Source organism: Oncorhynchus masou, chromosome 27, assembly GCF_036934945.1.
Source record: "Oncorhynchus masou masou isolate Uvic2021 chromosome 27, UVic_Omas_1.1, whole genome shotgun sequence".
Classification (NCBI taxonomy): domain Eukaryota; kingdom Metazoa; phylum Chordata; class Actinopteri; order Salmoniformes; family Salmonidae; genus Oncorhynchus; species Oncorhynchus masou.
In genome coordinates, this window is record NC_088238.1 from 36,435,003 (window position 1) to 36,461,001 (window position 25,999).

At 42.1% G+C, this 25,999-nt stretch overlaps 1 protein-coding gene across 4 annotated transcripts in view; it reads left to right on the plus strand.

Annotated features, from left to right (window-relative positions):
* The window catches only part of LOC135516076 (sodium/potassium/calcium exchanger 2-like), a 181,240-nt gene that overhangs the window by 89,503 nt on the left and 65,738 nt on the right, over nt 1-25,999 (plus strand). For 3 of the 4 annotated variants that reach the window (XM_064940083.1, XM_064940084.1, XM_064940087.1), the window contains exons 3-4: nt 13,307-13,348; nt 15,876-15,984. In XM_064940083.1, the coding sequence (XP_064796155.1) occupies nt 13,307-13,348; nt 15,876-15,984 (151 nt within the window). The remainder of the gene's footprint in view (nt 1-13,306; nt 13,349-15,875; nt 15,985-25,999) is intronic. The other variant, XM_064940086.1, reaches the window with a different exon arrangement.

Below are 25,999 nucleotides of genomic sequence, written 5' to 3' on the forward strand. Positions count from 1 at the left end.
TCTGCAGATCATTGCATACACAGGTCACAAAAAAACACAGATTTACCTAATAATGTAGAGGTATATCTAATTTGACATTGAAGTAAAGTACGGCGAAAGTTTGATCGATCTACGAGACGTAGACCTTTCCACTCACAGTCCCAGTCATCCTGTATACGGTTGAAATTGGCAGGTTTTGTCATTTAAAGTTGCCTACAGTGCCTTTGGAAAGTATTCAGATCCCTTGACTTTTTCCACATTTTGTTACGTTACAGACTTAAAGTAAAATTGATTAAAACCATAATGACAAAGGAAAAGCAGGTTTTTAGAAATGTTTGCAAAACTATTAAACATAAAAAACAGAAACCTTATTTACATAAGTATTGAGACCCTTTGGTATGAGACTAAACAAAATGAGCTCAGGTGCATCCTGTTTCTATTGATCATCCTTGAGATGTTTTTACAACGTGGTTGGAGTCTACCTGTGGTCAATTCAATTGATTGGACATGATTTGGAAAGGCACACACCTGTCTATATAAGGTCCCACAGTTGACAGTGTATGTCAGAGCAAAAACCAAGCCATGAGGTCAAAGGAATTGTCCATAGAGCTCCGAGACAGGATTGTGTCGAGGAACAGATCTGGGGAAGGGTACCAAAAAATGTCTGTAGTATTGTAGGTCCCCAAGAACACAGTGGCATTCATTCTTAAATGGAAGAATTTTGGAACAACCAAGACTCTTCCTAGAGCTGAGCGCCCGGCCAAACTGAGCAATCCGGGCAGAAGGGACTTGGTCAGGGAGGTGACCAAGAACCCGATGGTCACTATGACAGAGCTCCAGAGTTCATCGGTTCATCTGCTTGGTGGAGTGCTGCAGACAACCATCTCTTTAGCACTCTATCAATCAGGCCTTTATGGTGGAGAGGCCAGACAGAAGCCACTCTTCACTAAAAGGCACATGACAGCGCTCTTGGAGTTTGCCAAAAGGCACCTAAAGACACACAGACCATAAGAAACAAGATTCTCTGGTGTAATTAAACCAAGATTAAACTGTTTGGCCTGAATGCCAAGTGTCACATCTGGAGGAAACATGGCACCATCCCTACTGTGAAGCATGGTGGTGGCAGCATCATGCTGTTGGGATGTTTTTCAGCGGCAGGGACTGTAGTTTCTGATTGATAAAATGACAAAATGTGTGTGTTTTAGAATTAGTTTCTTATTAGGCTTTATATCGATGTGTTAGAATACAGCTGTTTACGTAACAAAATGTGAAAAAAGTCAAGGGGTCTTTGTTCAAAAAAATAGGCAAGGTGGCTTCTCTCCCTCTAAAAACATAAATATTTTGGTCTTCATATTATTTTGGCCTTTATTCAGATTACAATCTCTCACTTTCGTTTTTTGGAGAAAAAAACCCCATTAAAACAACATATCGTTATATATAGCCTACCCACTATGGTCAACTATTTCACCACTGTTTCACACTGCTCTGAGACAAGCATGGAGAAATTAAATTGTTCAATTATATTCCATAATATTCTTAAAATGTATGTGTTGACAGAATATAATCAAGTGATGTCTGCTAAATAATCAAGTTGATGGCAGTCATATAGCCTCGGCACCTACTTAAAGCTGAGTGACTCACTCATTCATGGCTTTGGATCAAAATAAATACTTTTATTTTTATATTTTATTTAAGTAGGCAGGTCAGTTAAGAACAAATTCTTATTTACAATGATGGCCTACCAAAAGGCAATATGCCTCCTGCGAGGTTTGGGCCTGGGATTAAAAATATAAATAAATTACGTGAAACATATAAGACAAAACACACATCCCAAAAAGAGAGATAACACAACACTACATAAAGAGAGACCTAAGAAAACAACATAGCATGGCAGCAACACATGACGAGTACCAACAATCTTTCTGATAGTCTTTAATAAAGAAATGTTTTGGTTATCCTGACCTGGACACCATGTACAGTATTATAATTGCCCATTATGGGCTATTAGCAGGACAATATACGCTTATTAACACCTCTCTGTATTTTGATACATTGTGCAAGGAAATTGATCAGCATTAAAAACTTTGTGGATGGGGCCTCCCAAATGGTGCAATGGTCTAAGACGCTGCATCACAGTGCAAACTGCGTTGCTACAGATGCTGGTTTGATACCCGTGCCGGCCGCCTCCGGGAGACCCATGAGGCAGCTTTTGGTTTCTCTCCCTCTAAAAACAGAAATAAATATTTCTAAATAACAAACTGTCTTTATTTACAAATTAGTGAGAATGTCTCACCCCGTGTTCACTCTAGGTTAAATGAAAACAAAATAACCCCCAAAATATTGTTATTTTTTAAACAAAGCGATTAATATTATTCATTAAGCCCTATCTGGGGCAACAAACACAGAGACAGGAACAATCACCCACAAACACACAGTGAAACCCAGGCTACCTAAGTATGATTCTCAATCAGAGACAACTAATGACACCTGCCTCTGATTGAGAACCATACTAGGCCGAAACATAGAAATACCCAAATCATAGAAAAACAAACAGACTGCCCACCCCAACTCACGCCCTGACCATACTAAATAATGACAAAACAAAGGAAATGAAGGTCAGAACGTGACAGTACCACCCCCACACCAAAGGTGCGGACTCCGGCCGTACAACCTTAACCTATAGGGGAGGGTCTGGGTGGGCGTCTGTCCGTGGTGGCTGACGGGCAGGGGCTCTTGGCTGAGGGGCAGGGGCTCTTGTCTGAGGGGCACTGGCGCCTCTGGGCTGAGGGGCACTGGCGCCTCTGGGCTGAGGGGCACTGGCGCCTCTGGGCTGAGGGGCACTGGCGGCCCCTGGCTGACTGGCGGCACTTGCGGCCCCTGGCTGACTGGCGCCACTGGCGGCCCCTGGCTGACTGGCGGCACTGGCGGCCCCTGGCTGACTGGCGGCCCCTGGCTGACTGGCGGCACTGGCTGACTGGCGGCACTGGTGGCCCCTGGCTGACTGGCGGCACTGGCGGCCCCTGGCTCACTGGCGGCACCGGCGGCCCCTGGCTGACTGGCGGCACTGGCAGCTCCTTGCAGACTGGTGGCGCTGGGCAGACTGGCGGCACTGGCGGCACTGGGAAGACTGGCGGCGCTGGGAAGACTGGCGGCACTGGCGGCGCTGGGCAGACTGGCGGCACTGGCGGCGCTGGGCAGACGGGTTGCTCAGGCGGCGCTGGGCAGATGGGTAGCTCAGGCGGCGCTGGGCAGACGGGTAGCTCAGATGGCGCTGGGCAGACTGGCGACTCTGATGGCGCTGGGCAGACGGGTGGCTCAGGCGGCGCTGGGCAGACGGGAAGCTCCGGCAACGCTGGAGAGGAAGGCTCTGGCAGCGCTGGACTGAGGAGCTCTGGCGCCTCTGGAATGAGGGGCTCTAGCGCCTCTGGACTGAGGGGCGGGAGTTCTGGCAGCGCCGAACAGGTGGGAGACTCCGGCTGTGCTGGAGAGGAGGAAGGATTTTCTTGACTTGAAAGAGAGGAGGACCAAAATGCAGCGTGGTTACTATTCATGTTTTTTAATAAGACAACTAAACATGAACATAATACAAAACAACAAACGTGGAAAACCGAAACAGCCCTATCTAGTGCAACAAACACAGAGACAGGAACAATCACCCACAAACACACAGTGAAACCCAGGCTACCTAAGTATGATTCTCAATCAGAGACAACTAATGACACCTGCCTCTGATTGAGAACCGTACTAGGCCGAAACATAGAAATACCCAAATCATAGAAAAACAAACATAGACTGCCCACCCCAACTCACGCCCTGACCATACTAAATAATGACAAAACAAAGGAAATAAAGGTCAAAACGTGACAGGTGGAGAGTCACGTCCTTGAAAAAATATTTTTCGGGTGGTCAAACTAGCGCTAACTAGCATTAATGGTAACAATAGCTGACAATTAAGTAACGCCTCATAGAATTATATACTGTAAATCTACCGTAGGCAACATGATTATCACTTGTGTTGAGTAATGTGCTGTTAAAAGTGGTGTAGTTCTGATTTATTTAAAAAACATACTGAAGTTAGAAGCAATAGGATTTGAAGCAATAGTCTACCTGCTGTGGTCAACTATTTCAGCACCATTTCACACTGCTCTGAGACAAGCATGGGGACTGGTCTTGATAAATCAATGAGATTTTTATTTTCACTGAATCTCTGTTTGCGTATGGGTTAGACCACAATTAGGGTATGGAAATGTTATGCTCTTAGTATTGTAGCCTACTCCCGACCATCACGTTGTATAGCTCCAGATTTTCCATTCCATCCTAACGGAAATGAAGGTTTCATTTTTCTTCGAATACAAACACCATAATATTAATCAAATTAATGAAGAAATTTTTCTTAAAATCAATCTCATATACGATGTTCTTGCAAAAAAAGGTTTTAAATTCTCTAGTACAGCCACTATTGAAGGCTATCAAATACTTCTTAAAGATGCCCTCTGGTGGACAAACTTGCACTAACTAGCATTAATGGTATCAATTAAATAATGCTCCATAGAATTATGCGGCAGCCTGCAAGGTGTGCTGCAGTATGATGCAACTTTTAAAGGAGGAACCACTGTTAATGCTATTTGACCAAGAAGGAGAGTGATGGAGTGCTGCATCAGATGACCTGGCCTCCACAATCACCCTACCTCAACCCAATTGAGATGGTTTAGGATGAGTTGGACCGCAGAGTGAAGGAAAAGCAGCCAACAAGTGCTCAGCATATGTGGGAACTCCTTCAAGACTGTTGGAAAAGCATTTCATGTGAAGCTGGTTGAGAGAATGCCAAAAGTATGCAATGCTGTCATCAAGGCATAGGGTGGCTGCATATATTTTTCTTTAACATTTTTTTTGGTTACTACATGATTTCCATATGAGTTCTTTCATAGTTTTGATATCTTTACTTTTATTCTACAATGTAGAAAATAGTAAAAATAAACTTTTGACTGGTACTGTATATTTACAGTACTTTTACTTAAGTAGGACAATTGGGTACATTTTCCACCACTGATTTCAGATAAAGATTCAATAAAACAAGTCTCAAATATAAGGAAAATGTCTATACTTTTCAGCTGTTTCAAAAACATTGCTCTGCTATTAAGATTTTTACTGTAGGAGCATTTGGCTGCACGAGACAATTCTGTTTACATCCAATGCCTCGGAGGGGGTGACTCTCAAGCAAAACTCGCCCTGTGGCGTAGGAGACGTGACAAGTTTGCATTACAGTAAAAGTTCTAGCCGAGTGTATTTTCTCAAAACCTCTAGGGCAGGGTTATTCAACTCTAATCCTACGAGGTCCGGAACCTGCTAGTTTTCTGCTCTATCTGATAATTAATTGTACCCACCTGGTGTGCCAAGTCTAAATCAGTCCCTAACTAGAGGTGAACAATGCCAACAAGCAGTGGAACTGGCCTCGAGGTCCAGAGTTTGAGGGCTCTAGAGAATCTTTCATTGTGAGAATACAGTCTTAGCCTTAATCACAGCCCTGCTATTCATTTGCAAATTAAGGTACATACATTACAACTTATTTTATTTATCATGATCAAATGGCCTCTGATAGTGTATTTACTGAGGTAGTTTGTGTGCAGTAAGAGCCTTGATTTTTGCACTTAGGCCCTACTTCCAGTCCCAGGTATTATTCAAAACATTTCAGACAATTCTGAGATATTCCAACGTTGCAGACTTCTTTCTAATCATCTTGAATACTAAAATGGCTAATTAGCTTAAGTTGTTATCTAGGTCATTCCACATTATTTTATGTCTGTCGGACATTGTGTGTAAAGTGTGTTAAAACACTACATGTAACAGTTGGATTACATACATGTACAGTATGCTCTAACTACTGTAAACCAAATCCCAATGTTGGCATTGTCCCACGTAATATTTTATCCAAATTCTATGAAGAATTTAATCCACTTTACCCAAGATTGTCCCAAAGTCGTCACCATTATTGCGAAGCCCTAGTTATTTTGTTTGTATGGGAAAGTCTGGAAATTTAATTATGATTAGTGATTAATTTAAATTTGTCCCCCAGGTTTAAGGTCAGCCCTGTAACTTGAGCTGAACTTTCATTTTAATATAGTAAAATTATATTCAAAAAACAAAAAAAACATTAAATATATAAAAGTCAAGTCAAAGTGCAAAACGGGAGCTGCTTCTACTCTTTTTGGACATTTTCTGGTGTTATGTGGTGGAAAATGGAATGCATCGAGCATAACCCATTGATAGATCGGCTAGAAATGTTTTAACAAGTACAAATATTGTTGTTAAGCTTGCATTCAATCCCCCCTCCCGCGTTGCACACAACAAGCTTTCATTCCCCGTCCCCTTGTCACATGAGGAGTTATGGCTGATTTAAGATTAAATCCTCAACCCTGTTATGTCACTTTTATAGTCACTTCTGGCAATTGTCTCTTCAACCATGTTACATTGACATCAATTTCTCATCAACCATGTAATTTGCTATAACAGGATTGACACTTGCGTAACAAATATGTTTCTTAAAAATACAATATTCTTGGCAACTACAAAGTGTATTCCAATACATTTGTGTAGAGAAAGAAGGTATTAAAAAGCCATTGAGTAGATGTGGAATTCAGATCACTATGAATCCTCTACTTTCAGTACTTTTTAAGAGGAGCTGAGCGAAAGAAACAACTTCTATGGTTGAAAATGGCCTATGTGGCATCGATATTAGTGAGAAACGTATTTTATTGCCAAAATTGACTACAAAGTGTAAATAGTATAATTTTGGTCATAAAGTCAAGTTGTCATGCTGCGTCACACAGTTGCTACGGTATTCTTCACGCTCAGCTGGCTGTTTGAGATACACACCCACTTCAAACTCATAGCATTTCTTAATGAAAAGTGAGGCGAAATTATTGAGTTCAGCCCCCCTTTAATGGATAATTGTGGACAGGAGGTCTGTTTTACACGTAATACTTTTGCTTTCATCGAGGATGTTTCCATGATCCGTTTCCTGGAATGATCCTGATGTGACATTACATAAGAAGTGGAACCAGAGCTATTGGGATTAGCACGCACAGTGACTCCAGAAGATGTGCTAATCTCCCTGTGATTATTAGTCATGATATTTAACACTAGTTTAATGAGAGAAACAGATTATCTGACATTCTCCTGTTCTATCTGCCTCTCTGGGTTGCCTTTAAGAAAGGTACAAATAATTTAAATGGATTTATTTAAAATCAGGGATTATTCAAAAAATATGGAATGACAGAAGAAGGTTTTAGCAGTTTAGTCCTGATAAATCTGGACTAAAAGGGAGGTCCAGGTCTATTTGATAGATAAAATGTTCAGGTGTTGGACTGGTTGAGTGGGTAACACTATCACCTCTGGAATCATATACTTTCCCCTGTGGCAGGTTTGATCCCCAGATGAGCCCTATGCACTTCTGCTACCTCCAGGGCTGTAGTGGTGCCTGGAGAAGTGGATATACTAAAATATTTCCCAAACTGGCCACCCATGGAAGGAATGGTGCTCTGTGTGAAACATTATATGAGAAACAGTGACATGTACTATGAATTACTTAAAATAAACATTTGTTTGTTTATTAGGTACACCCATCTAGTACCGGGACGGACCCCCCTTTTCCTCCAGAATTAGTCGGGGGATGGATTCTACAGGGTGTGGCGTTCAAACGTTGCTCAATTGGTATCAAGGGATCTAACATGTGCCAGGAAAACATTCCCCACACCATTTCATCAACTCCACCAGCCGGCACCATTGGCATAATGCTGCTTATGCCAAATCCTGACTCTGCCATGAGCATGATGCAACAAGGACCAGGATTTGTCAGACCAGGCAATGTTTTTCCACTCCTCAATTGTCCACTGTTGTTGATCACATGCCCCCCGGAAACCCACTTCTTATTTTAATCAATCAAATTCAATCAAATGTATTTATGAAGCCCTTTTTAAATCAGCAGATGTCAAAGTGCTATACAGAAACCCAGCCTAAAACCCCAAACAGCAATAAATGCAGATGTAGAAGCAGGGTGGATCGGAAAAACTCCCTAGAAAAGGCAGGAACCTAGGAAGAAACCTAGAGAGGAACCAGGCTCCGAGGGGGTGGCCAGTCCTCTTCAGGCTGTGTCGGGTGGAGATTATAAGAGTACATGGCCATTCAAGGCCAGATTGTTCTTCAAGAAGATCAAATGTTCATAGCTGACCAGCAGGGTCAAATAATAGTCAGTGCTTGTAGAGGGTGCAACAGGTCAGCACCTCAGGAAAAATGTCAGTTGGCTTTTCATAGCCGAGCATTCAGAGTTTGAGACAGCAGGTGCGGTAGAGCGAGAGAGAGTCGAAAACAGCAGGTCCGGGACAAGGTAGCACGTCCGGTGAACAGGTTCCTTAGCCACAGTCAGAACAGTTCCAACTGGAGCAGCAGCATGACCAGGTGGACTAGGGACAGCCAGAAGTCACCAGGCCAGGTAGTCCTGAGGCATGATCCTAGGGCTCAGGTCCCCCGGGAGGGAGAGCTGATAGGAGATGAGCCCGGTGTGGTCGTGTGCTGCAATAGCCCATCCGTGACAAGGACCAGCAAGTTGTACGTTCCGAGATGCACCGTTATTTGCCTGTTTGTGGCCCAGTTGTTAGCTTGCTCTATTCTTGCCATTCTCTTTCGACTGCTCTCATCAAAGAGCTGTTTTCACCCATAGGACTGCAGCTGACTGGATGTGATTGTGCACCATTCTCGATAAACCCTGGACACTGTCGTGCGTGTGAAGACCAGGAGGCCGGCTGTTTCTGAGCTATTGGAACCGACGTGCCTGGCACCGACAATCACTCCATGCTCAAAGTCACTTAGGTCACTCGTTTTGCCCATTCAATCATTCAGTCAAACCGTAACTGAAAGCCTCGATGCCTGTCTGCCTGCTTTATATAGTAAGCCACGGCCACGTGACTCACTGTACTGTCCACTGAGTGTATTTGTAAACCTGTAGTAACCTTAGAACAATTGGCTGAGAATTTGGTTCATGGGTAATTGGATTGGTTCATGCTCATACATTCTGAATGGCCACTTGATTAATGATTCATCTTTGTTTTTGATTGGAGATACCTTGTGTCAATTACAGAACATTTCATAGGATTTTCTACCTGCAGCGACACTAATGGGATATTACCGGAAATACCAGTAAAAGCACACTGCCTTATGAAATTGTCCAAAACACAGGGCCCTACTCATGGGAGATGTGACTCACTGTGCCCAAGGGCTTTACCTAATCTCAAGCAGAAAATAAATCACAATAAGCCAACCAGACCATGTACACAGTGGTTGGACCATGGCAAAATACTGCTGTCAAATCACTATTTGTTTACTTATTTGCCATGTCATTCAAATACAGCAATATAGAAGTGCAGAGCTTCTCTTAGTATGCAACTGATAGAATGTGTAAGCACAGTGCAATGTATGTACTGTGTATGTAACGAGATGTGTACGCTCTTAGAAAAAAGGGTTCCTCGGCTGTCCTCATAGGAGAACCCTTTTTGGTTCCAGTTAGAACCCTTTTTGGTTGGAACCAAAAATAGTTATTCAATGGTTTCTCCTATGGGGACAACCGACATGGCACTGCACTTGACTTGAAGAATGTTTTCGGTATGTCATGGATGTAACCGCAGAAGCAGCCTTAACCCTTAGAAACCCAGACCCAGTTTTCCTTGCATGTGAATTAAGCAGTGATTACGACTACCCAAGGAGACCGCAAATAATATTAGTTTTTTAAACACTCCTAGCAATAGTTATGCAAGGGCACACGACAACACTGAACAAAACATGAGACCTGAGCAACTGGCCCAGTCCACAGAGGAACATAAACGGTAATCTGGAAGGTGATCCCAATAAGCCCAATCAGGGTCACCTGGATACTAGAGGAAACCCATGGGTGCTCTCCAGTGGCAACCACAGGTAGTACACTCCAGGAAGAAACCCTGACCTGTGACACATTCAAGATTAGGAATATAAAAAAGATAGTCTTTGGAAATGTGTTTTAAGGCCTGTGAGGTGGCTCATTGATATAAATGAGGTGGCTGATGTAGGTAGCACTCAATCAGGTTGGAGATGACAGAGGACAGATGGATGGATTGACCGTCAGTTGAAGGGCAGGTGTTTCCAGCACTGGAGACCTGCTTGGGTGTCCCAATAAGCACAGCCTCAGTCTTAATGCTGTCCTGCTGGAGGAAGTTTTCTTCCATCCATGTCATAAGGCAGCTGCCAAGTTTTCCTAGGGCTAAGATGGTGCCTGTTTTGGTGTTAATATATACTTCAGTATCGTCAGCGTATGATGTTATAGATGTTATAGTCTCTGAGAATTTGACTTGAGAGGGAGCATGTAGATTAAGAACAGAATAGGCCCCAAAAAGGACTCCTGTTGGACACTGTAGATTCCACCGATCTGGACTCCAATCGTTATGTATTGCTTCCTATTGGAGAGGTAGGAGGAGAACCAGGTCAGAGCAGTTCCAGAGACTGCTGTGTGCTCTCTGAGATGCCACAGGAGGGTATTGTGGTCAACGGTGTCAAAAGCAGCACTGAGATCTAAAAGGAGAAGGAGCCTAGGTGATCCAGAATCTGCATCCATTAGTAGGTCGTTGGTAACTTTCATCAGAGCTGTTTCGGCGCTGTTTGCAATGATTGGAAGCCAGACTGGAAAACTTTGTATACCTGCTTGGAAGACAGATGGGATTGATAGAAAAGGGAGGTTGGAGATGATGTCCTGTAGTTGGATAGGATGTCCTGATCAAGGTTGGGTTTCTTCAGTAAGGGGGTGACTGCGGCTGTTTTGAAGAGTGATGGTACCTCCCCGATCAGAAGGTGAAGATGGTGACAAAAAAATAAAAGCTGATCGTACAGCATAGCAGCTTGCTTGGTGGTCTTTGTTGGCCAGTAGATGGACAGTGAGGCCATCCTTCCTCCAACGCCTCTAAAGCTTACAGCCATGAGTCTTAATTCACAGAAGTTCTTCAGTGAACCAGGGTGAAGAGCGTTAGAAGGTTACTTTTCATGTTATTTGGGGGGGAGCAAGGATGTTCTGGGTAGTACTCTGGGTAGTGTGGGCTGTATGTGTGCCAGGAAGAGGGATGTGTTCAATTTCGTTAGGTTGCGGAATTTAATTGTCCTCTTTGGGCAGTGGAGAGGAGTGGGCACAGTCAGAGACAGTGTCACAGCCTTGTGGTCATATATGCTATTGTAAAGTGGCTGTTCCACTGGATGTCAGAAGGTGAATTCACCAATTTGTAAGTCGCTCTGGATAAGAGCGTCTGCTAAATGACTTAAATGTAATGTTAAATGATATGCCAAGTTTGAGGACATCCAAGTAATCGCCAGTGATAATGAGGTCCAATGTGTGTCCACGGTTGTGGGGTGGGGACATTAACATGTTGCACAAGGTTTTGACAGTCTAGCAAGTTAGGGAAGTCAGCATCCATAGTGGACTTGGATGAGTCAACATGGATGTTACATTTTACCTAAATCACAATGTTGGAGATGGTGGGGCAAATCAATCCCAGAACAACAGCAAATGATCTTGTGAAGATGCTGGAGGAAACAGGAACAAAATTATCTATATCCACAGTAAAACGAGTCCTATATCAACATAACCTGAAAGGCCGCTTAGCAAGGAAGAAGCCACTGCTCCAAAACCGGCATAAAAAAGCAAGACTACGGTTTGCAACTGCACAATGGGACAAAGATCATATTTTTTGGAGAAATGTCCATTGGTCTGATGAAATAAAATATAGAACTGTTTGGCCATAATGACCATCATTATGTTTGGAGGAAAAAGGGGTAGGCTTGCAAGCCGAAGGACACCACCCCAACTGTGAGACACGGGGTGGCAGCATCATGTTGTGGGGGTGCTTTGCTGGAGGAGGGACTGGTGCACTTCACCACTTCACCTCCTCCTTTGCTGGAGGAGGGACTGGTGCACTTGAAGCAACATCTCAAGACATCAGTCAGGATGTTAAAGCTTGGTTGCAAATGGGTCTTCCAAATGGACAATGACCCCAAGCATACTTCCAAAGTTGTAGCAAAATGGCTAAAGGACAACAAAGTCAAGATATTGGAGTGGCCATCACAAAGCCCCGACCTCAATCCTATAGAGGGCAGAACTGAAAAAGTGTGTGCGAGCAAGGAGGCCTTACAAACATGACTCAGTTACGCCAGCTCTGTCAGGAGGAATGGCCCAAAATTCACCCAACCTTTTGTGGGAAGCTTGTGGAAGGCTACCCGAAACATTTGACCAAGTTAAAGTTAAACAATTTAAAGGCAATGCTACCAAATACTAATTGAGTGTATGTAAACTTCTGACCCACTGGGAATGTGATAAAAGAAATAAAAGCTGAAAATAAATCACTCTCTACTATTATTCTGACATTTCACAATCTTGAAATAAAGTGGTGACCTAACTGACCTAAGACAGGCAATTTTTACTAGGATTAAATGTCAGAAGTTGTGAAAAACTGAATGTATTTGGCTAAGGTGTATGTAAACTTCCGACTTCAACTGTATGTGTAACATCAGGCGTTAACTTAATCCCAAAGCCTACTTCCAAATGTTATTTTCTTCAGGATCGCAGTGCAAAGGTTGTTTATCTGCGTATGTTTGAATCCTGGCCTGGGTTGGCATCTGAGGTATAGATGTGGATGACAAAAATGCTACAAACAAGTTATTCTTGTCGTGGCTTAGGATGATGCTTGGGGGCGAGTCTGATGTCATTGGTGGAGACAAAGGAAACAATACAGGATAAATAACAAGAGAAATAACACAATTGAGAGACATAATTCAATCTTTGAAGTTACTGGAATTCCACATTAGTAGGTTTAATATGCAAGTCTTTAATATCTTCCGGATAGAGGGATTTGACACTTGTCATTTCTTTACATGTACTAGTTTATATATAAATCGTGAACAATTACATGAATGCTAGGTTTACCTTTTCCTCTATTTGTTTGAGTCGGTTGGGGTCCTGCAGAGTTAAATGGTCTGTGAATAGAATGGTTTTCCATGTGGCTGATGAATCTCAAAAGCCTGATGAGAAGAACATTTTTAACCATAAGCCTATCTTGGTCTGCGAGATAGTGAGTGACACAGCACAGCGGTGGTGTCAGTCTCTTGAATCTGTCTATGTCAAATCATCATCAATACGACAATGGAATGTCTCTCTACTGTCTTTTCATCTGTCTATCTGTGGTTTGTAAGACATGCTTCACATCTATGTGCTCTTTCTCTTTCTCCCTCTCACTTTTTCCTCTCTCTTTTCTTGGATATGAAGGCTGTGAGTCCCGGGGCACCAGAGGATGAGAGCAAGCTGTCGGTAGGTCCTGTCTGGTTTGTCTATGTTTGTGTTTGTGTCTATGTAGCTACTCTAACTTTTTTCTCTCCTTCCCTACTATACTCAAGAACCATTGCGCTCTCTGTTTTCTAGATCCAAACTCTGTGTGTGCCTGTAGTAGCTCTGTCTGTCCTTGCAATTCTAAAATTACTCTCTCAGTAGGTCACTAGTGAGTTAGAATGCAATGACGCCTCCAGTTTCAAAAGCTTGAAGAACAGTTTATACATCCAAAATGCTAAAAACAAAGTTCTTGATCAGTGAGTGTTTTGCTATAGTTCCTTTCAAATATATATATATATATATATATACAGTACCAGTCAAAGGTTTGGGCACACCTACTCCCTCTAGGGTTTTTCTTAATGCTTACTATTTTCTGCATTTTAGAATAATAGTGAAGACATCGAAATTATGAAATAACACATATGGAATCATATAGTAACCAAAAAAGTGTATGTTTGGTGGGAAGTTGAGAGAATATTCTCTTAAAACACAGAAAACTGGACACATGAGTGGTCTTGCAAAGCTCCCATTAAACGTGTTTAGAAAATATATAGTACCCCGCCATCCTTATGGCCTTTCACAAAGTGCAGACACTCTGTCTGCCCCCCCCCCCCCGCCCGCTCAAACCCAGGAAGCCAAGTGGTTAAACTAGTCAGTGCCACCAACCAATAGTATTAGCATTTTCTTATAAAAAAAAAACAACCGCTCAAAGAGTAAAATGTCCCCTGTTAGCATGCTTTTGCATGCTTTTGCATTTGCCCATTGTGTACAGTAGTTCAATGAGTTATTTTGATATGATTTGGGCATGATATTTGTGTTCAAATCAAATCAAATTTCATTTGTCACATACACATGGTTAGCAGATGTTAATGTTAGTGTAGCGAAATGCTTGTGCTTCTAGTTCCGACCATGCAGTAATATCTAACACGTAATCTAACAATTTCACAACAACTACCTTACGCTTGTGTGTATAAAGGAATGAATAGGAATATGTAGATAAAAATATATATGGATGAGCGATGGCCGAACGGCATAGGCAAGATGCAGTAGATGGTATTGAGTACAGTATATTGTAACGGTCTGAGTGTAGTGGGTGAGGAGTCAGGCGCAGGAAGCAGAGAGTTCAGGGGAGTGCTATTTTAATGCAGAGAAACGGCGAACATAAGCCAACCCCCCACGAAAACACAGGGCATAATGAACAAACAAATGCCCCAAACAGGGGGACTTAAACTGTCTAGAAAAAAAACACAAAATGGGAAAACACAAAACCCATAGACGTGCACACAAGTACACCAAACAGACGGTCACAATAATTAATCCCGCACAAGGAACCAGGTGGGCCGGCTGACTAAGAAAGCATTACTACTAACTACCTAACTCAAAACAGGTGCACTCAATAAACACATAAGGAGGGGGAGGAAATAATCAGTGGCAGGCCGGCGACAACGACCGCCGAGCTCCACCCGAACGTGAAGGGGAGTGTCCTTCGGTCGGAGTCGTGACATACATACATATGAGATGAGTAGTGTAGGGTATGTACACATTATATAAAGTGGCATAGTTTAAAGTGAATAGTGATACATGTATTACATCCAATTTTTAATTATTAAAGTGGCGAGAGATTGAGTCAGTATGTTGGCAGCAGCCACTCAATGTTAGTGATGGCTGTTTAACAGTCTGATGGCCTTGAGATAGAAGCTGTTTTTCAGTCTCTCGGTCCCAGCTTTGATGCATCTGTACTGACCTTGCCTTCTGGATGATAGCGGGATGAACAGGCAGTGGCTCGTGTGGTTGTTGTCCTTGGTGATATTTTTGGCCTTCCTGTGACATCGGGTGGTGTAGGTGTCCTGGAGAGCAGTTCTGGAGATGTAACATGTCACTTAGTTATTTGACTGATTTCATGGAAAGGACTTGCACATTGTTTCACCTAAAGACACAATTAAAGGCAACATATATTTTTTAAACCAATGGGATGTCACAGGTGGGATCTGAACTTGGGGCACTCACAGGAAAAAACAAACATCTTGACTGTTAGACCAAGGGGAAATTACCTCTTGTGCCCAGGGTGACAATGATTTTGAAGTCACAGTTAGGGCTAATTCATCACAAGACCATGAGCCCTATTGATGGTCACTAGATTCACCCCCTTTTGACCTCATCCTTGATGAGACACCATCCTACAGTTGGGTGCCATTGTCACAGGCAGGATCTGAACCCAGGTCTCTCAAAATCTTGACTGTTAGATTAAGGGGACATTCCAGGGCAGGGAATTTCCACTACAGGGACAATCAAACTTTAGATCTGATACAGATAATGACCTAAGAAGAGGGCCAGCACTCTGCATTTTGCTTTGGAAATGATGATACTGCATTATTTTGTATGAGAAATACAGCTAACACTACAGTGTTATAGTGTCCTTCAGGTATTTCCTTAGGGGAACCACCAAGGACTAGAAAGAGTTGTGTAATGGTGCCATTGTTTGTGTAACGGCAATGTGCTCCTCTTGCAGGCTAGGCCCCGGCTTCAGAGAGGTGGTAGCTCAGCCTCCCTGCACAACAGCCTGATGAGAAACAGTATCTTCCAGCTTATGATCCACACACTGGACCCTCTCAGTGAAGGTAAGCTGTTATCCAACACACAAAACGGTCACTGTTTCTCTACCTCTGTTTTTCTAGTGTTTACGCAAAGCAACATGGAATGCTTTTGTTTATCTTTGCCTGATTCCACTTCCATACAGAGCCAGAAGGTTAAGAGGCAAACTGGTGCTCATAATTCCGGTCATTTTTAGGTTAACCCAGGTTAACGTTTCTCTGCCACTCTGCCAACATTCAATAAAGATAGTTCTTGCACATACTGGACGTTTTTGCTATTAGATGGATTCTCATAGAACCGTCTTCTTCATGAGCTATTTATTAAAGAAATTAGGAACACATCATAAAGCCTAGAAAGGGCTAGGAGAATATTCAATCAACATCCCATAGAAAACTGGGCACAAATGTTCTTGCAATGTTTCCATGAAATATGTCTAGAATCTTGATATCCTATATTCTGAGAACATGGTAACCATGTGTATGTTTGGTGGGAAGTTGAGGGAATATTCTCTTAAAACGCATAAAACTGGACACATGAATGGTCTTGCAACGTTCCCATGAAATGTGTCTGTCACATTGGCATGAAGGATCGGGAGACAGATGCAGGAATGCGTAATAGTTTTTTTGTATTGTACCCAAATTATGGCGTGCCATGTAAAGGCATGGGGACGAAGACCAAACAAACACTATACAAAAACACAGTGTCGAAACCCAAACAAAAGAGCGAGGAGTACATTGAATAAATACACACGTGCACAATGATTAACACACGGGACAAGATTCATAAATCATCTGCGCAATCCACAAGGGCACGAAAGCCCCAAACACACAGCACAGGTACTCACAAGCACTAATGGACATTGTAACATTAATCGACAGCACTATGGTGAACAAAAGGCACATATAAAAAATACTAATCAGTGGAAACAGGGGACAGGTGTGCGTGAAAGTTCTGGAGGGATCCCCCCTGACGCGCTGCAACGACACCGGCCTCGAGGACAATCACAGGAACGCGGTGCGGGTTGATCAGGACCCGATGTAGCTGCCGAAGTTGCGTCATCGTCGGACGGGCCATTCCCGCTGTCTCCCTTAATGGTTGATTATTCTGTCACGTTGGTATAAAGTGATTCAGGAGACAGGGTTTTTATAATAGGGGGTTTTATTCCCAAATTAGGGCGTGCTGTGTAATAGCACGGGGACGAAGACCAAACAAACATGTAACAGAACACAGGGTAGAAACCCAAACAAAGGAGTACCTTGAATAAATAACTTAAGCGCACGATGATAAACACACGGGGCGAGACCCGTAATCATCTGAGCAATCCAAAATGGCACGAAATCGACAAGACATTGGAAACCAAATGGCACATATATACAAATACTAATAAGTGGGAATAGGGGACAGGTGTGCGTGTTGAAAGTTCAGGAGGAATCCGTGACAGTGTTTATAAAAAATATTCTCTGAATATTTTATGTTCAGAGAACATGGCAACCATGTTCTGTGTATGTTTGGTGGGACGTTGATGGAACATTCTCCTAACTCACAGAAAACAGGACACAAATGTTCTTGCAATGTTCCCATTAAATTGGAAATTCTGAGAACATGGTAACCACTTTCTTGGGAAGTTCAATTTGACATTAAGGGAATGGTCTCTTGGAAACATTCCTTGCACATCAGGGGAACATTTGTTGTTGGATGGGTTATTGCTCTGAGATCTGTAAATAACTTTTCCAGGCATCCACATTATCTAACCACCAAATCTCTTTGTTAAACCTGTGCCCTATACGATATAACCTGTGGTTAGGGACCCTACCTATACAGGAAGTCTCAGTAAAGTGCTCAGTACAGAATTGGTCTAATGAACCGGACACGAGTACATTGACGATGTCGTCCCCACAGTGACCATACGTATGTACCAAACCAGAAATCTTGGATTACAGGCAGTATCCACGCTAGATAGAGCTACTGCTTTCCATTAATGGGACACATACAAGAAATCCTGCTACAACCTCCAATGAGCCATCAAACATGAAAATATAGGGATAAAATGGAATCCTACTACACCGGCTCTGACGCTCGTCGGATGTGGAAGGACTTGTAGATGATTAAGGATTACAAAGGGAAACCCAGCCGTGACTTGTCCAGTGACGCAGGCCTCTCAGGCAAAATAAATGCCTTCCATGCTCGCTTTGAGGTAAACAACAGAGTCATGCAGGAGAGTCTTTGCTGTTCCGGACGACTGTGTGATCTCGCCATGTGCCATGTGAGTAAAAGTTTTAAGTATGTTATTACTCGCAAAACTGCTGGGCCAGACGGAATACCAGGGCGCGTTGTCAGAACATGCGCAGACCAGCTGGCAAGTGTCTTCACAGACATTTTCAACCTCTTCTTGTCCCAATCTTCTGTAATCCCAACACGTTTCAAACTAAACCTAATTGTTATTGTTCCCAAGAACTCCAGGGTAACCTGCCTGAGTGTGCCAGAGCGCAGAATAACTTATGAATGCTCAACACCTATTGAATATGGCCGGTGTCAGTAAACGTTGACAAAGAAGTCTAATTAAATTGTTGCCAGCAGCACAGTTACAGTCACCAACACTGGATAACATGAAAACAGCCTAACCAGCTCTGCTAGGGTGAGGAAAATGGTCAGAGTGGGGTGTTGTCTCATTTGTGTCTGGAAGTAGCTAGCAAGCTAGCCAATGTTAGCCAGTTAGCTTGCAGGCTTGACTGTCGTTGTGAGGTCAGAACATTCTGATCAACCCTGCTCATCAGGCAGTGTCCAGTGTGCGCTCTGAACGCTCCAAAAGCGAAACACTTTGAATTTATGAACAGACAATCTGACAGACAGTCACCAACGCTGTGGATAACATAACAGCCTAACCAGCTCTGCCATAGCAAGTAATGTTCAGTGACCTGTTCTCTCATTTGTGTCCGGAAGTAGCTAACAAGTTAGCTTGGGTGCTTGACTGCTGTTGTTAGTACAGAATGCACGGATCTACCCTTAAAGATATGGGAATGGCTAAAATTCAAGAGGGTGTGAATGATGCTGGATGGGTGTAGACAAAGAAGTGGTCTCCAGTAGTAGAACCAAAACATTCAAAGGCCATTTACTCAAAAATGAGTTTACAAGTTTATCAACTTTCAAAGCAGAAGTACTTTCCCATTGTTCCTCATCTGTCGTGTATGATATACAATTTTCTAGCTCTGAGTCTCTACGTTTATCCAATGTGAAAAACACCATTTCAAATTTTGCTACATAAGACAGATTTGAGCCGGTCAGTCACAAATTACTATCGTCTCATAGCACTCACATCTGTAATCACAAAGTACTTTGAAAGATTGGTCATGGCGCACATCAACACCATCATTCCAGACACCCTGGACCCACAATAATTCATATAGCGCCCCAACACATCCACAGATGTGCACTTCGCCCTGGTCTATCCCACCTAGACAAGAGGAATACCTATGTAAGAATGCTGTTCATTGACTACAGCTCAGCATTATCATCAGCAAGCTCAGATCCTGGGACTGAACACCTTCCTCTGCAACTGGATCTTGGACTTCCCGACAGGCCGCCTCCAGGTGGTGAGTGTAGGCAACAACACCTCCACTACACTGACCCTCAACATGGGGACCCCACAGGGGTGTGTGCTTAGTCCCCTTCTGTATTCCCTGTTCACCCACGACTGCATGTACGCTGCATGTACGCTGATGAGACGACAGTGGTAGTCTTGATCACCGACGGCGAAGAGACAGCCTACAGGGAGGTCAGAGAACTGGCATCTTTTCCCTCACCATCAGTAAGACCAAGTAGCTGATCATGGACTATAGGAAACAGGGGGTGAGGACACCCCCATCCACATCAACAGGGCTATAGCGGAGCGGTTTGAGACCTTCAGGTTTTTCAGTGTTCACATCACAAAGGGTTTAACATAGTCCACACACTGCACAGATGTGAAGAGGGCACTACAGTGCCTCTTCCCCCTTAGGAGGCTGAAAAGATTTAGCATGGGCCCTCCGATCCTCAAAAAGTTATTCAGCTTCACCATTGAGAGAATCTTGACTGGACGTATCACCGCTTGGTATGGCAACTGCACCACTCTCAACCTCAAAGCACTACAGAGGGAGGTGCAGGTGGCCCAGTACATCACTAAGGCCGAGCTCTCTTCCATCTAGGACCTCTATATCACGCGATAATTTGCCAAAGACTTCAGCCACCCAAGCCATAGACTGTTCTCTCTGCTACCATCTGGCAAGCAGCACCGGAGCATCGGGTCTCGGACCAACAGACTCCAAGACCGCTTCTATCCCCAAGCCATAAAACTGGTAAATAGTTAGTCTGGGTAACCATTTGATTATCTGCATTGACACCATTTTGGGCCACTGACTCTATGCACACTCACACAAACCCACACACACACATACACTATATATGCACACACACATGCACATACTGACACCACACACACACACACACACATCTTGCTCAACTACCTTAGACCCCTGAAAATTGAAATGGTACTCCCTGTATATAGCATCATTCTTGTGTGTTTTTTTCCTCGTGTTATTATTTATATTGTTCTTATTTTTAACTCTGCATCTGTCACGGCTTTCGTCTGTAGTAGGAGGAGCGGAACAAAATGCAGCGTGGTTGTTATTCATTTTATTTTAATAAAGAAACTGTACACGAATAAACTAACAAAACAACAAACGTGCGAAAACCTAAAACAGTCCTATCTGGTGCAAAACAGAGACAGGAACAATCACCCACAAACACACAGTGAAACCCAGGCTACCTAAATATGGTTCCCAATCAGAGACAATGACTAACACCTGCCTCTGATTGAGAACCATATCAGGCCAGACATAGAAATAGACAAACAAGACATCCAACATAGAATGCCCACTCAGATCACACCCTGACCAACCAAAACATAGAAACATACAAAGTAAACTATGGTCAGGGTGTGACAGCATCGTTGGGAAAGGGCTTGTAAGTGAGCATTTCACTGTAAAGCACCTGTTGTATTCGGCACATGTGACATATACAATGTGATTTGATTTATATTTTATATTTATACATTCCATTCATCCCATTCCAGCCTTTACTATGAGCCCATCCTCCAATTTAAAGTTTCACCAACCACCACTGACTGCAGTACCCTCTGTGAGTCATGGTGTCAAAAACGAGGTCTTTTAACTGTGGGCACCTCACTTCCCCCATGTGAGATGAGGTCTTAATTTCCTGTTGTTTCCTGTATCATATTTGCAGGGGAGGATGGAGTCCTATAAGACACCTGCTGGTTTATGTAATTTAACTTTTTGCAGTTTATAAGGCTTTAGGCATTCTCTGTTTATGATTGGTCTTGGCCATGGATTTAGATTGCAGTTATTTTCCAATAGCTGCTGTCTATCTTCAAACCAGTAGGGCATCAGTAAGGATTTTTTTAAATTATTATTATTTTTGACAGGGAAGTCAAGCTGAGACCAAGGTCCCTTTTACAGGTGAGCCCTGTAGATACAAAAATATACACATCTATTCAATAAAAGCACTTAAATAAACACAAAAATACACACAATCATACACACAAAACAATCATAAAAACAAATACGTTCATCAATAAAAAAAGTCTGATGTCTGAAAAGCCCTATCGGCACCAATTCCTCCAATTTCAGGGTGTTTTGGAGATTGTTCCACGTGAAATGTGCAGAAAAATTAAAAACAGATCTACCCAATTCATTGGAGGTCGAAGGGATCTCCAACGTTAGCCATCCCTGAGCCTGGGTCAGGTAGCCCGTATGCCTGTACTTCAACAATGTCGTAAGATAAGGCGAGATGTAAGAGGACTATATAAACAAAGAGAATGCAGTGCATTTATCCACGATACTTCAAAGAGTTCCAATCTACTTACTGATACAAAATGCAGTGATGTGTGCTGAACCTAGTGCCCCTAATAAAGCTTAATATGCTATGGTACACAACATCTAATGGCTTCAATACAATTGGCAGCTGCATTCATATAGATCAGTGGTCACCAACCTTTTCTGAGTCAAGAACACTTTGGCAGTCAAAAAGTAAGCTGAGATCTACTGCTCAGATTTTTTGTTGTTGTACATTAACCTCACACAAACAGTTTTTTTAGGAATGAGGTTTGGGCAGTAGACCTAATACATTATCACAGCATATTGGCTATATGATTGGCCTGCCAATATTGTAAATAAGACCATATTATATTTCAAAATTTGAGCTTTGATAACAAAATATATCTGTTGGTTTAGCACTTGTGAGGCACTGTGGATCATGAATTGAAATAATTCGCTTTTGTATTTTACTGGACTGATGGTACCTGCATCTGATGGTCAACGAGGTCAAAGCACGACGTCAGTGATCTTCAGGTTTCGAAAAGTCAGAGCTCTAGAAAGATGGCCGATCGACCGGTTAGCGACCACTGATATAGATGATATCGCCATAGTCAATAACCAGAAAAAATGTTGACAAAATTATTTTCTTTCTGCTATTTAATGAAAGGCATGATCTGCTCCTGCATAGGAAGCCTATTTTAATTTTCAATTTCTTAACTAACTTAACATGTTTTTTGTAAAAAGCCCAGATATGTATACTCAGGGACACGATCAATGAGTGCACCATTCAATGTACGTATGCATAAATAATCAGAAACATTTTTATGTGATTTAGAAAATAGCATATACATGGTTTTACATTCATTGAGAACCAGTTTCAGTTCAACAAAGGCTTTCTGCAGCGAAGTAAAGACAGATTGAAGCTCAGAAAGAGCCTGCTCAACCGTGAGGCCAATAGCATATACAACAACTGCATACAAGTGAATGGTAAAACAATTTGCAGAGAGAATAATATTGTTTATATAGACTTTAAATAGATAAATACACTGGGGAAGATGTGCAACACCTGGAGAGGGGTGGAGACAAGCACAAAGACAGGTGAAACAGATCAGGGTGTGACATATACACAATACCACAATGTCAAAGTGGAATTATGTTTTTTGAAATTTGTACATATTTATAAAAATGTAAAGCTGTAATGCCTAAAGTCAATAAGTATTCAACACCTTTGTTATGGCAACCCTACATGAGTTCAGGAGTAAAAATGTGCTTAACAAATCACAAAATAAGTTGCATGAACTCAATCTGTGTGCAATAACAGAGTTTAACATGATTTTTTAATGACTACCTCATATTTGTACCCCACACTTACAATTATCTTTAAGGTCCCTCAGTCGAGCAGTGAGTTTTGAACACAGATTCAACCACAAAGACCACGGCTTGCAAATTAAAAAAAATAAAAGCAGACATTGAATATCCCTGAGCTTGGTGAAGTAAGTTATTAATTACACTTTGGATGGTGTATCGATGCAAGCAGTCACTACAAAGATAGAGGTGTCCTTCCTAATCAGTTGCCAGAGAGGAAGGAAACCACTCAGGGATTTCACCATGAAGTTGAAGGTGACTTTAAAACAGTTACAGAGTTTAATGGCTGTGATAGGAGAAAATTGAGAATGGTGTGGCAGTTAATTACTTTACTATCAAATGAGGAGAGACAAACTTATCACACAAGTCAGAGTTATACTTAAACTAAATCTTTATTCACCAATTAATAAGTGAGCAGGTCAATATAACACACACATATAAAGTGAATCGATTGAGTGCTCTGCAATAATGATGGCTGGTCGACGAATCACCCTCAGATGATTTGTTGAGAGCCCCGAGACGAAGGTACAAAGGTATTGTATAGCCAAGTTACACCCCCTTCAGTCTACATAACAAACAACAGATGCATGGAATGGGTCACAAGGTTAAGATTTGTACAAAATATACATATATATATATATATATATATATATAATTTACAGTAGACAGTATCTGCTGTAAAAAAGGCCTCATTGTGTGGAAACCAGGGTCTGGCCCCGAGGCATCTCACCCTAGTACCTTCCAGTCAGACACACAGACACTAATCATGCAATGGAATGCAGTCTTGTTAGGTTTATCACCAATCCATCGTAAATCCACTATCAGTGTTAAATCTCCCAGAGGCCCACTTTCAGTTCATACAGACACAATAGAGTTATAAGAACCCTCTATTCTGTTGCATAAAACAACCATTTAATGCAATAACAGTATTATAACATCATCTTGTAATTTCTGTTCTGACAATGGATCGGCAACATTATTGTTACTCCACAATAATTGCCGAATTGACAGAGTGAAAAAAAGGAAGGCTGTGCAGAATAAAACTATTCCAAAACATGCATCCTGTTTGCAACAAGGCACTAAAGTAAATCTGCCCTGAATACAAAGTGCTACAGTATGTTTGGGGCAAATCCAATACAACACATTACTGAGTACAACTGCATATTTTCAAACATAGTGGTGGCTGCTTCATGTTATTGGTATGCTTGTAATTGGTAAGGACTGGAGAGTTTTTCAGGTTAAAAAATAAACATAATGGAGCATAGCACAGGCAAACTCCTAGAGGAAAACCTGGTTCAGTCTGCTTTCCACCAGACACTGAGAGAACAATTTACCTTTCAGCAGGACAATAGCCTAAACCACAAGGCCAAATCTATACTGGAGTAGCAGTGGCCGAGTTAGAGTTTTGACTTAAATCAGCTTGAAAATCTATAGCAAAACTTGAAAATGGTTGTCTAGCAATGATCAACAACCAATTTGATTGAGCTTGAAGAATATTGAAAATAATAACGTGCTAATGTTTCACAATCCAGGTGTGGAAAGCTCTTAGAGACTTACCCAGAAAGGTGCTTCTACAAAGTATTGACTCAGGGGCGTCATTCTTATGTAAATTACATATTTCTCTATTTCATCTTCAATACGTTTGCTAGAATTTCTAACCATATGTTTTCACTTTCTCATTATGGGGTATTGTGTGTAGATGGGTACACATTTTTTTTAATCTATTTTGAATTCAGGCTGTAACACAACAAATGTGACGACCGGCTCAAATCGGTCTGATGTAGCAAAATTTGAAATTGTGTTTTGTACATTGGATAAAAGTAGAGACTCAGAGCTACAAAATGGTATATCATAACACTACAGTTGAAGAACAATGGGAAAGTAATTTTGCTTTGAAAGTTGATCACCTTTCAAAACTCACTTTTGAGAAAATGGCCTTTGAATGTTTTGGTACTACTATTGGAGAGTCCTTCTTTGTCTACAATCATTTAGCATCGTTCACACCCTCTTGAAACTCCCCATCCCGGATCCGGGATCGTGACTAAAGCCTCAGGCTCATTAGCATAACTGCAAAACGTTAACGATTTCTGAAAATCGCAAATAAAATGAAAATAATGCGTCTGCTCTCAAGCTAGCCTTTTCTTAACAACACTGTCATCTCAGATTTTCAAAATATGCTTTTGAAATTGACTAATTTGTGTAAGAGTATGCTAAGCTAGCTAGCTTAGCATTTTGAGTAGCATTTAGCACGCAACATTTTCACAAAAACCAGATAACCAAATAAATAAAATAATTTACCTTTGAAGAGCTTCGGATGTTTTCAATGAGGAGACTCTCAGTTACATACCAAATGCGCAGTTTTTCCTGAAAGCGTCTGTGTGTAGGAGAAATCGTTCCGTTTTGTACATCGCATTTTTGGCTACCTTTGAAAACGAACCGAAAATTCAGTCACCTACAACGTCAAACTTTTTCCGAATTAACTCCATAATATCGCCCGAAACATGGCAAACATTGTTTGGAATCAATCCTCAAGGTGTTTTTTCACATATCTCTTCATTGATATATCGTTCGTGGAAGCTTGCATTCTTCTCTAAATTCCATGGAAAAATACTTGCAGCTGACTTTTGCGCACCAATTTCGGCGCAGGACACCGGGCGGACACCTGGTAAATGTGGTCTCTTATGGTCAATCTTTCAATGATATGCCTACAAATACGTCACAATGCTGCAGACACCTTGGGGAAACGACAGAAAGGGCAGACTTACTCCTCTCGCATTCACAGCCATATAAGGAGACAATGGAAAACAGA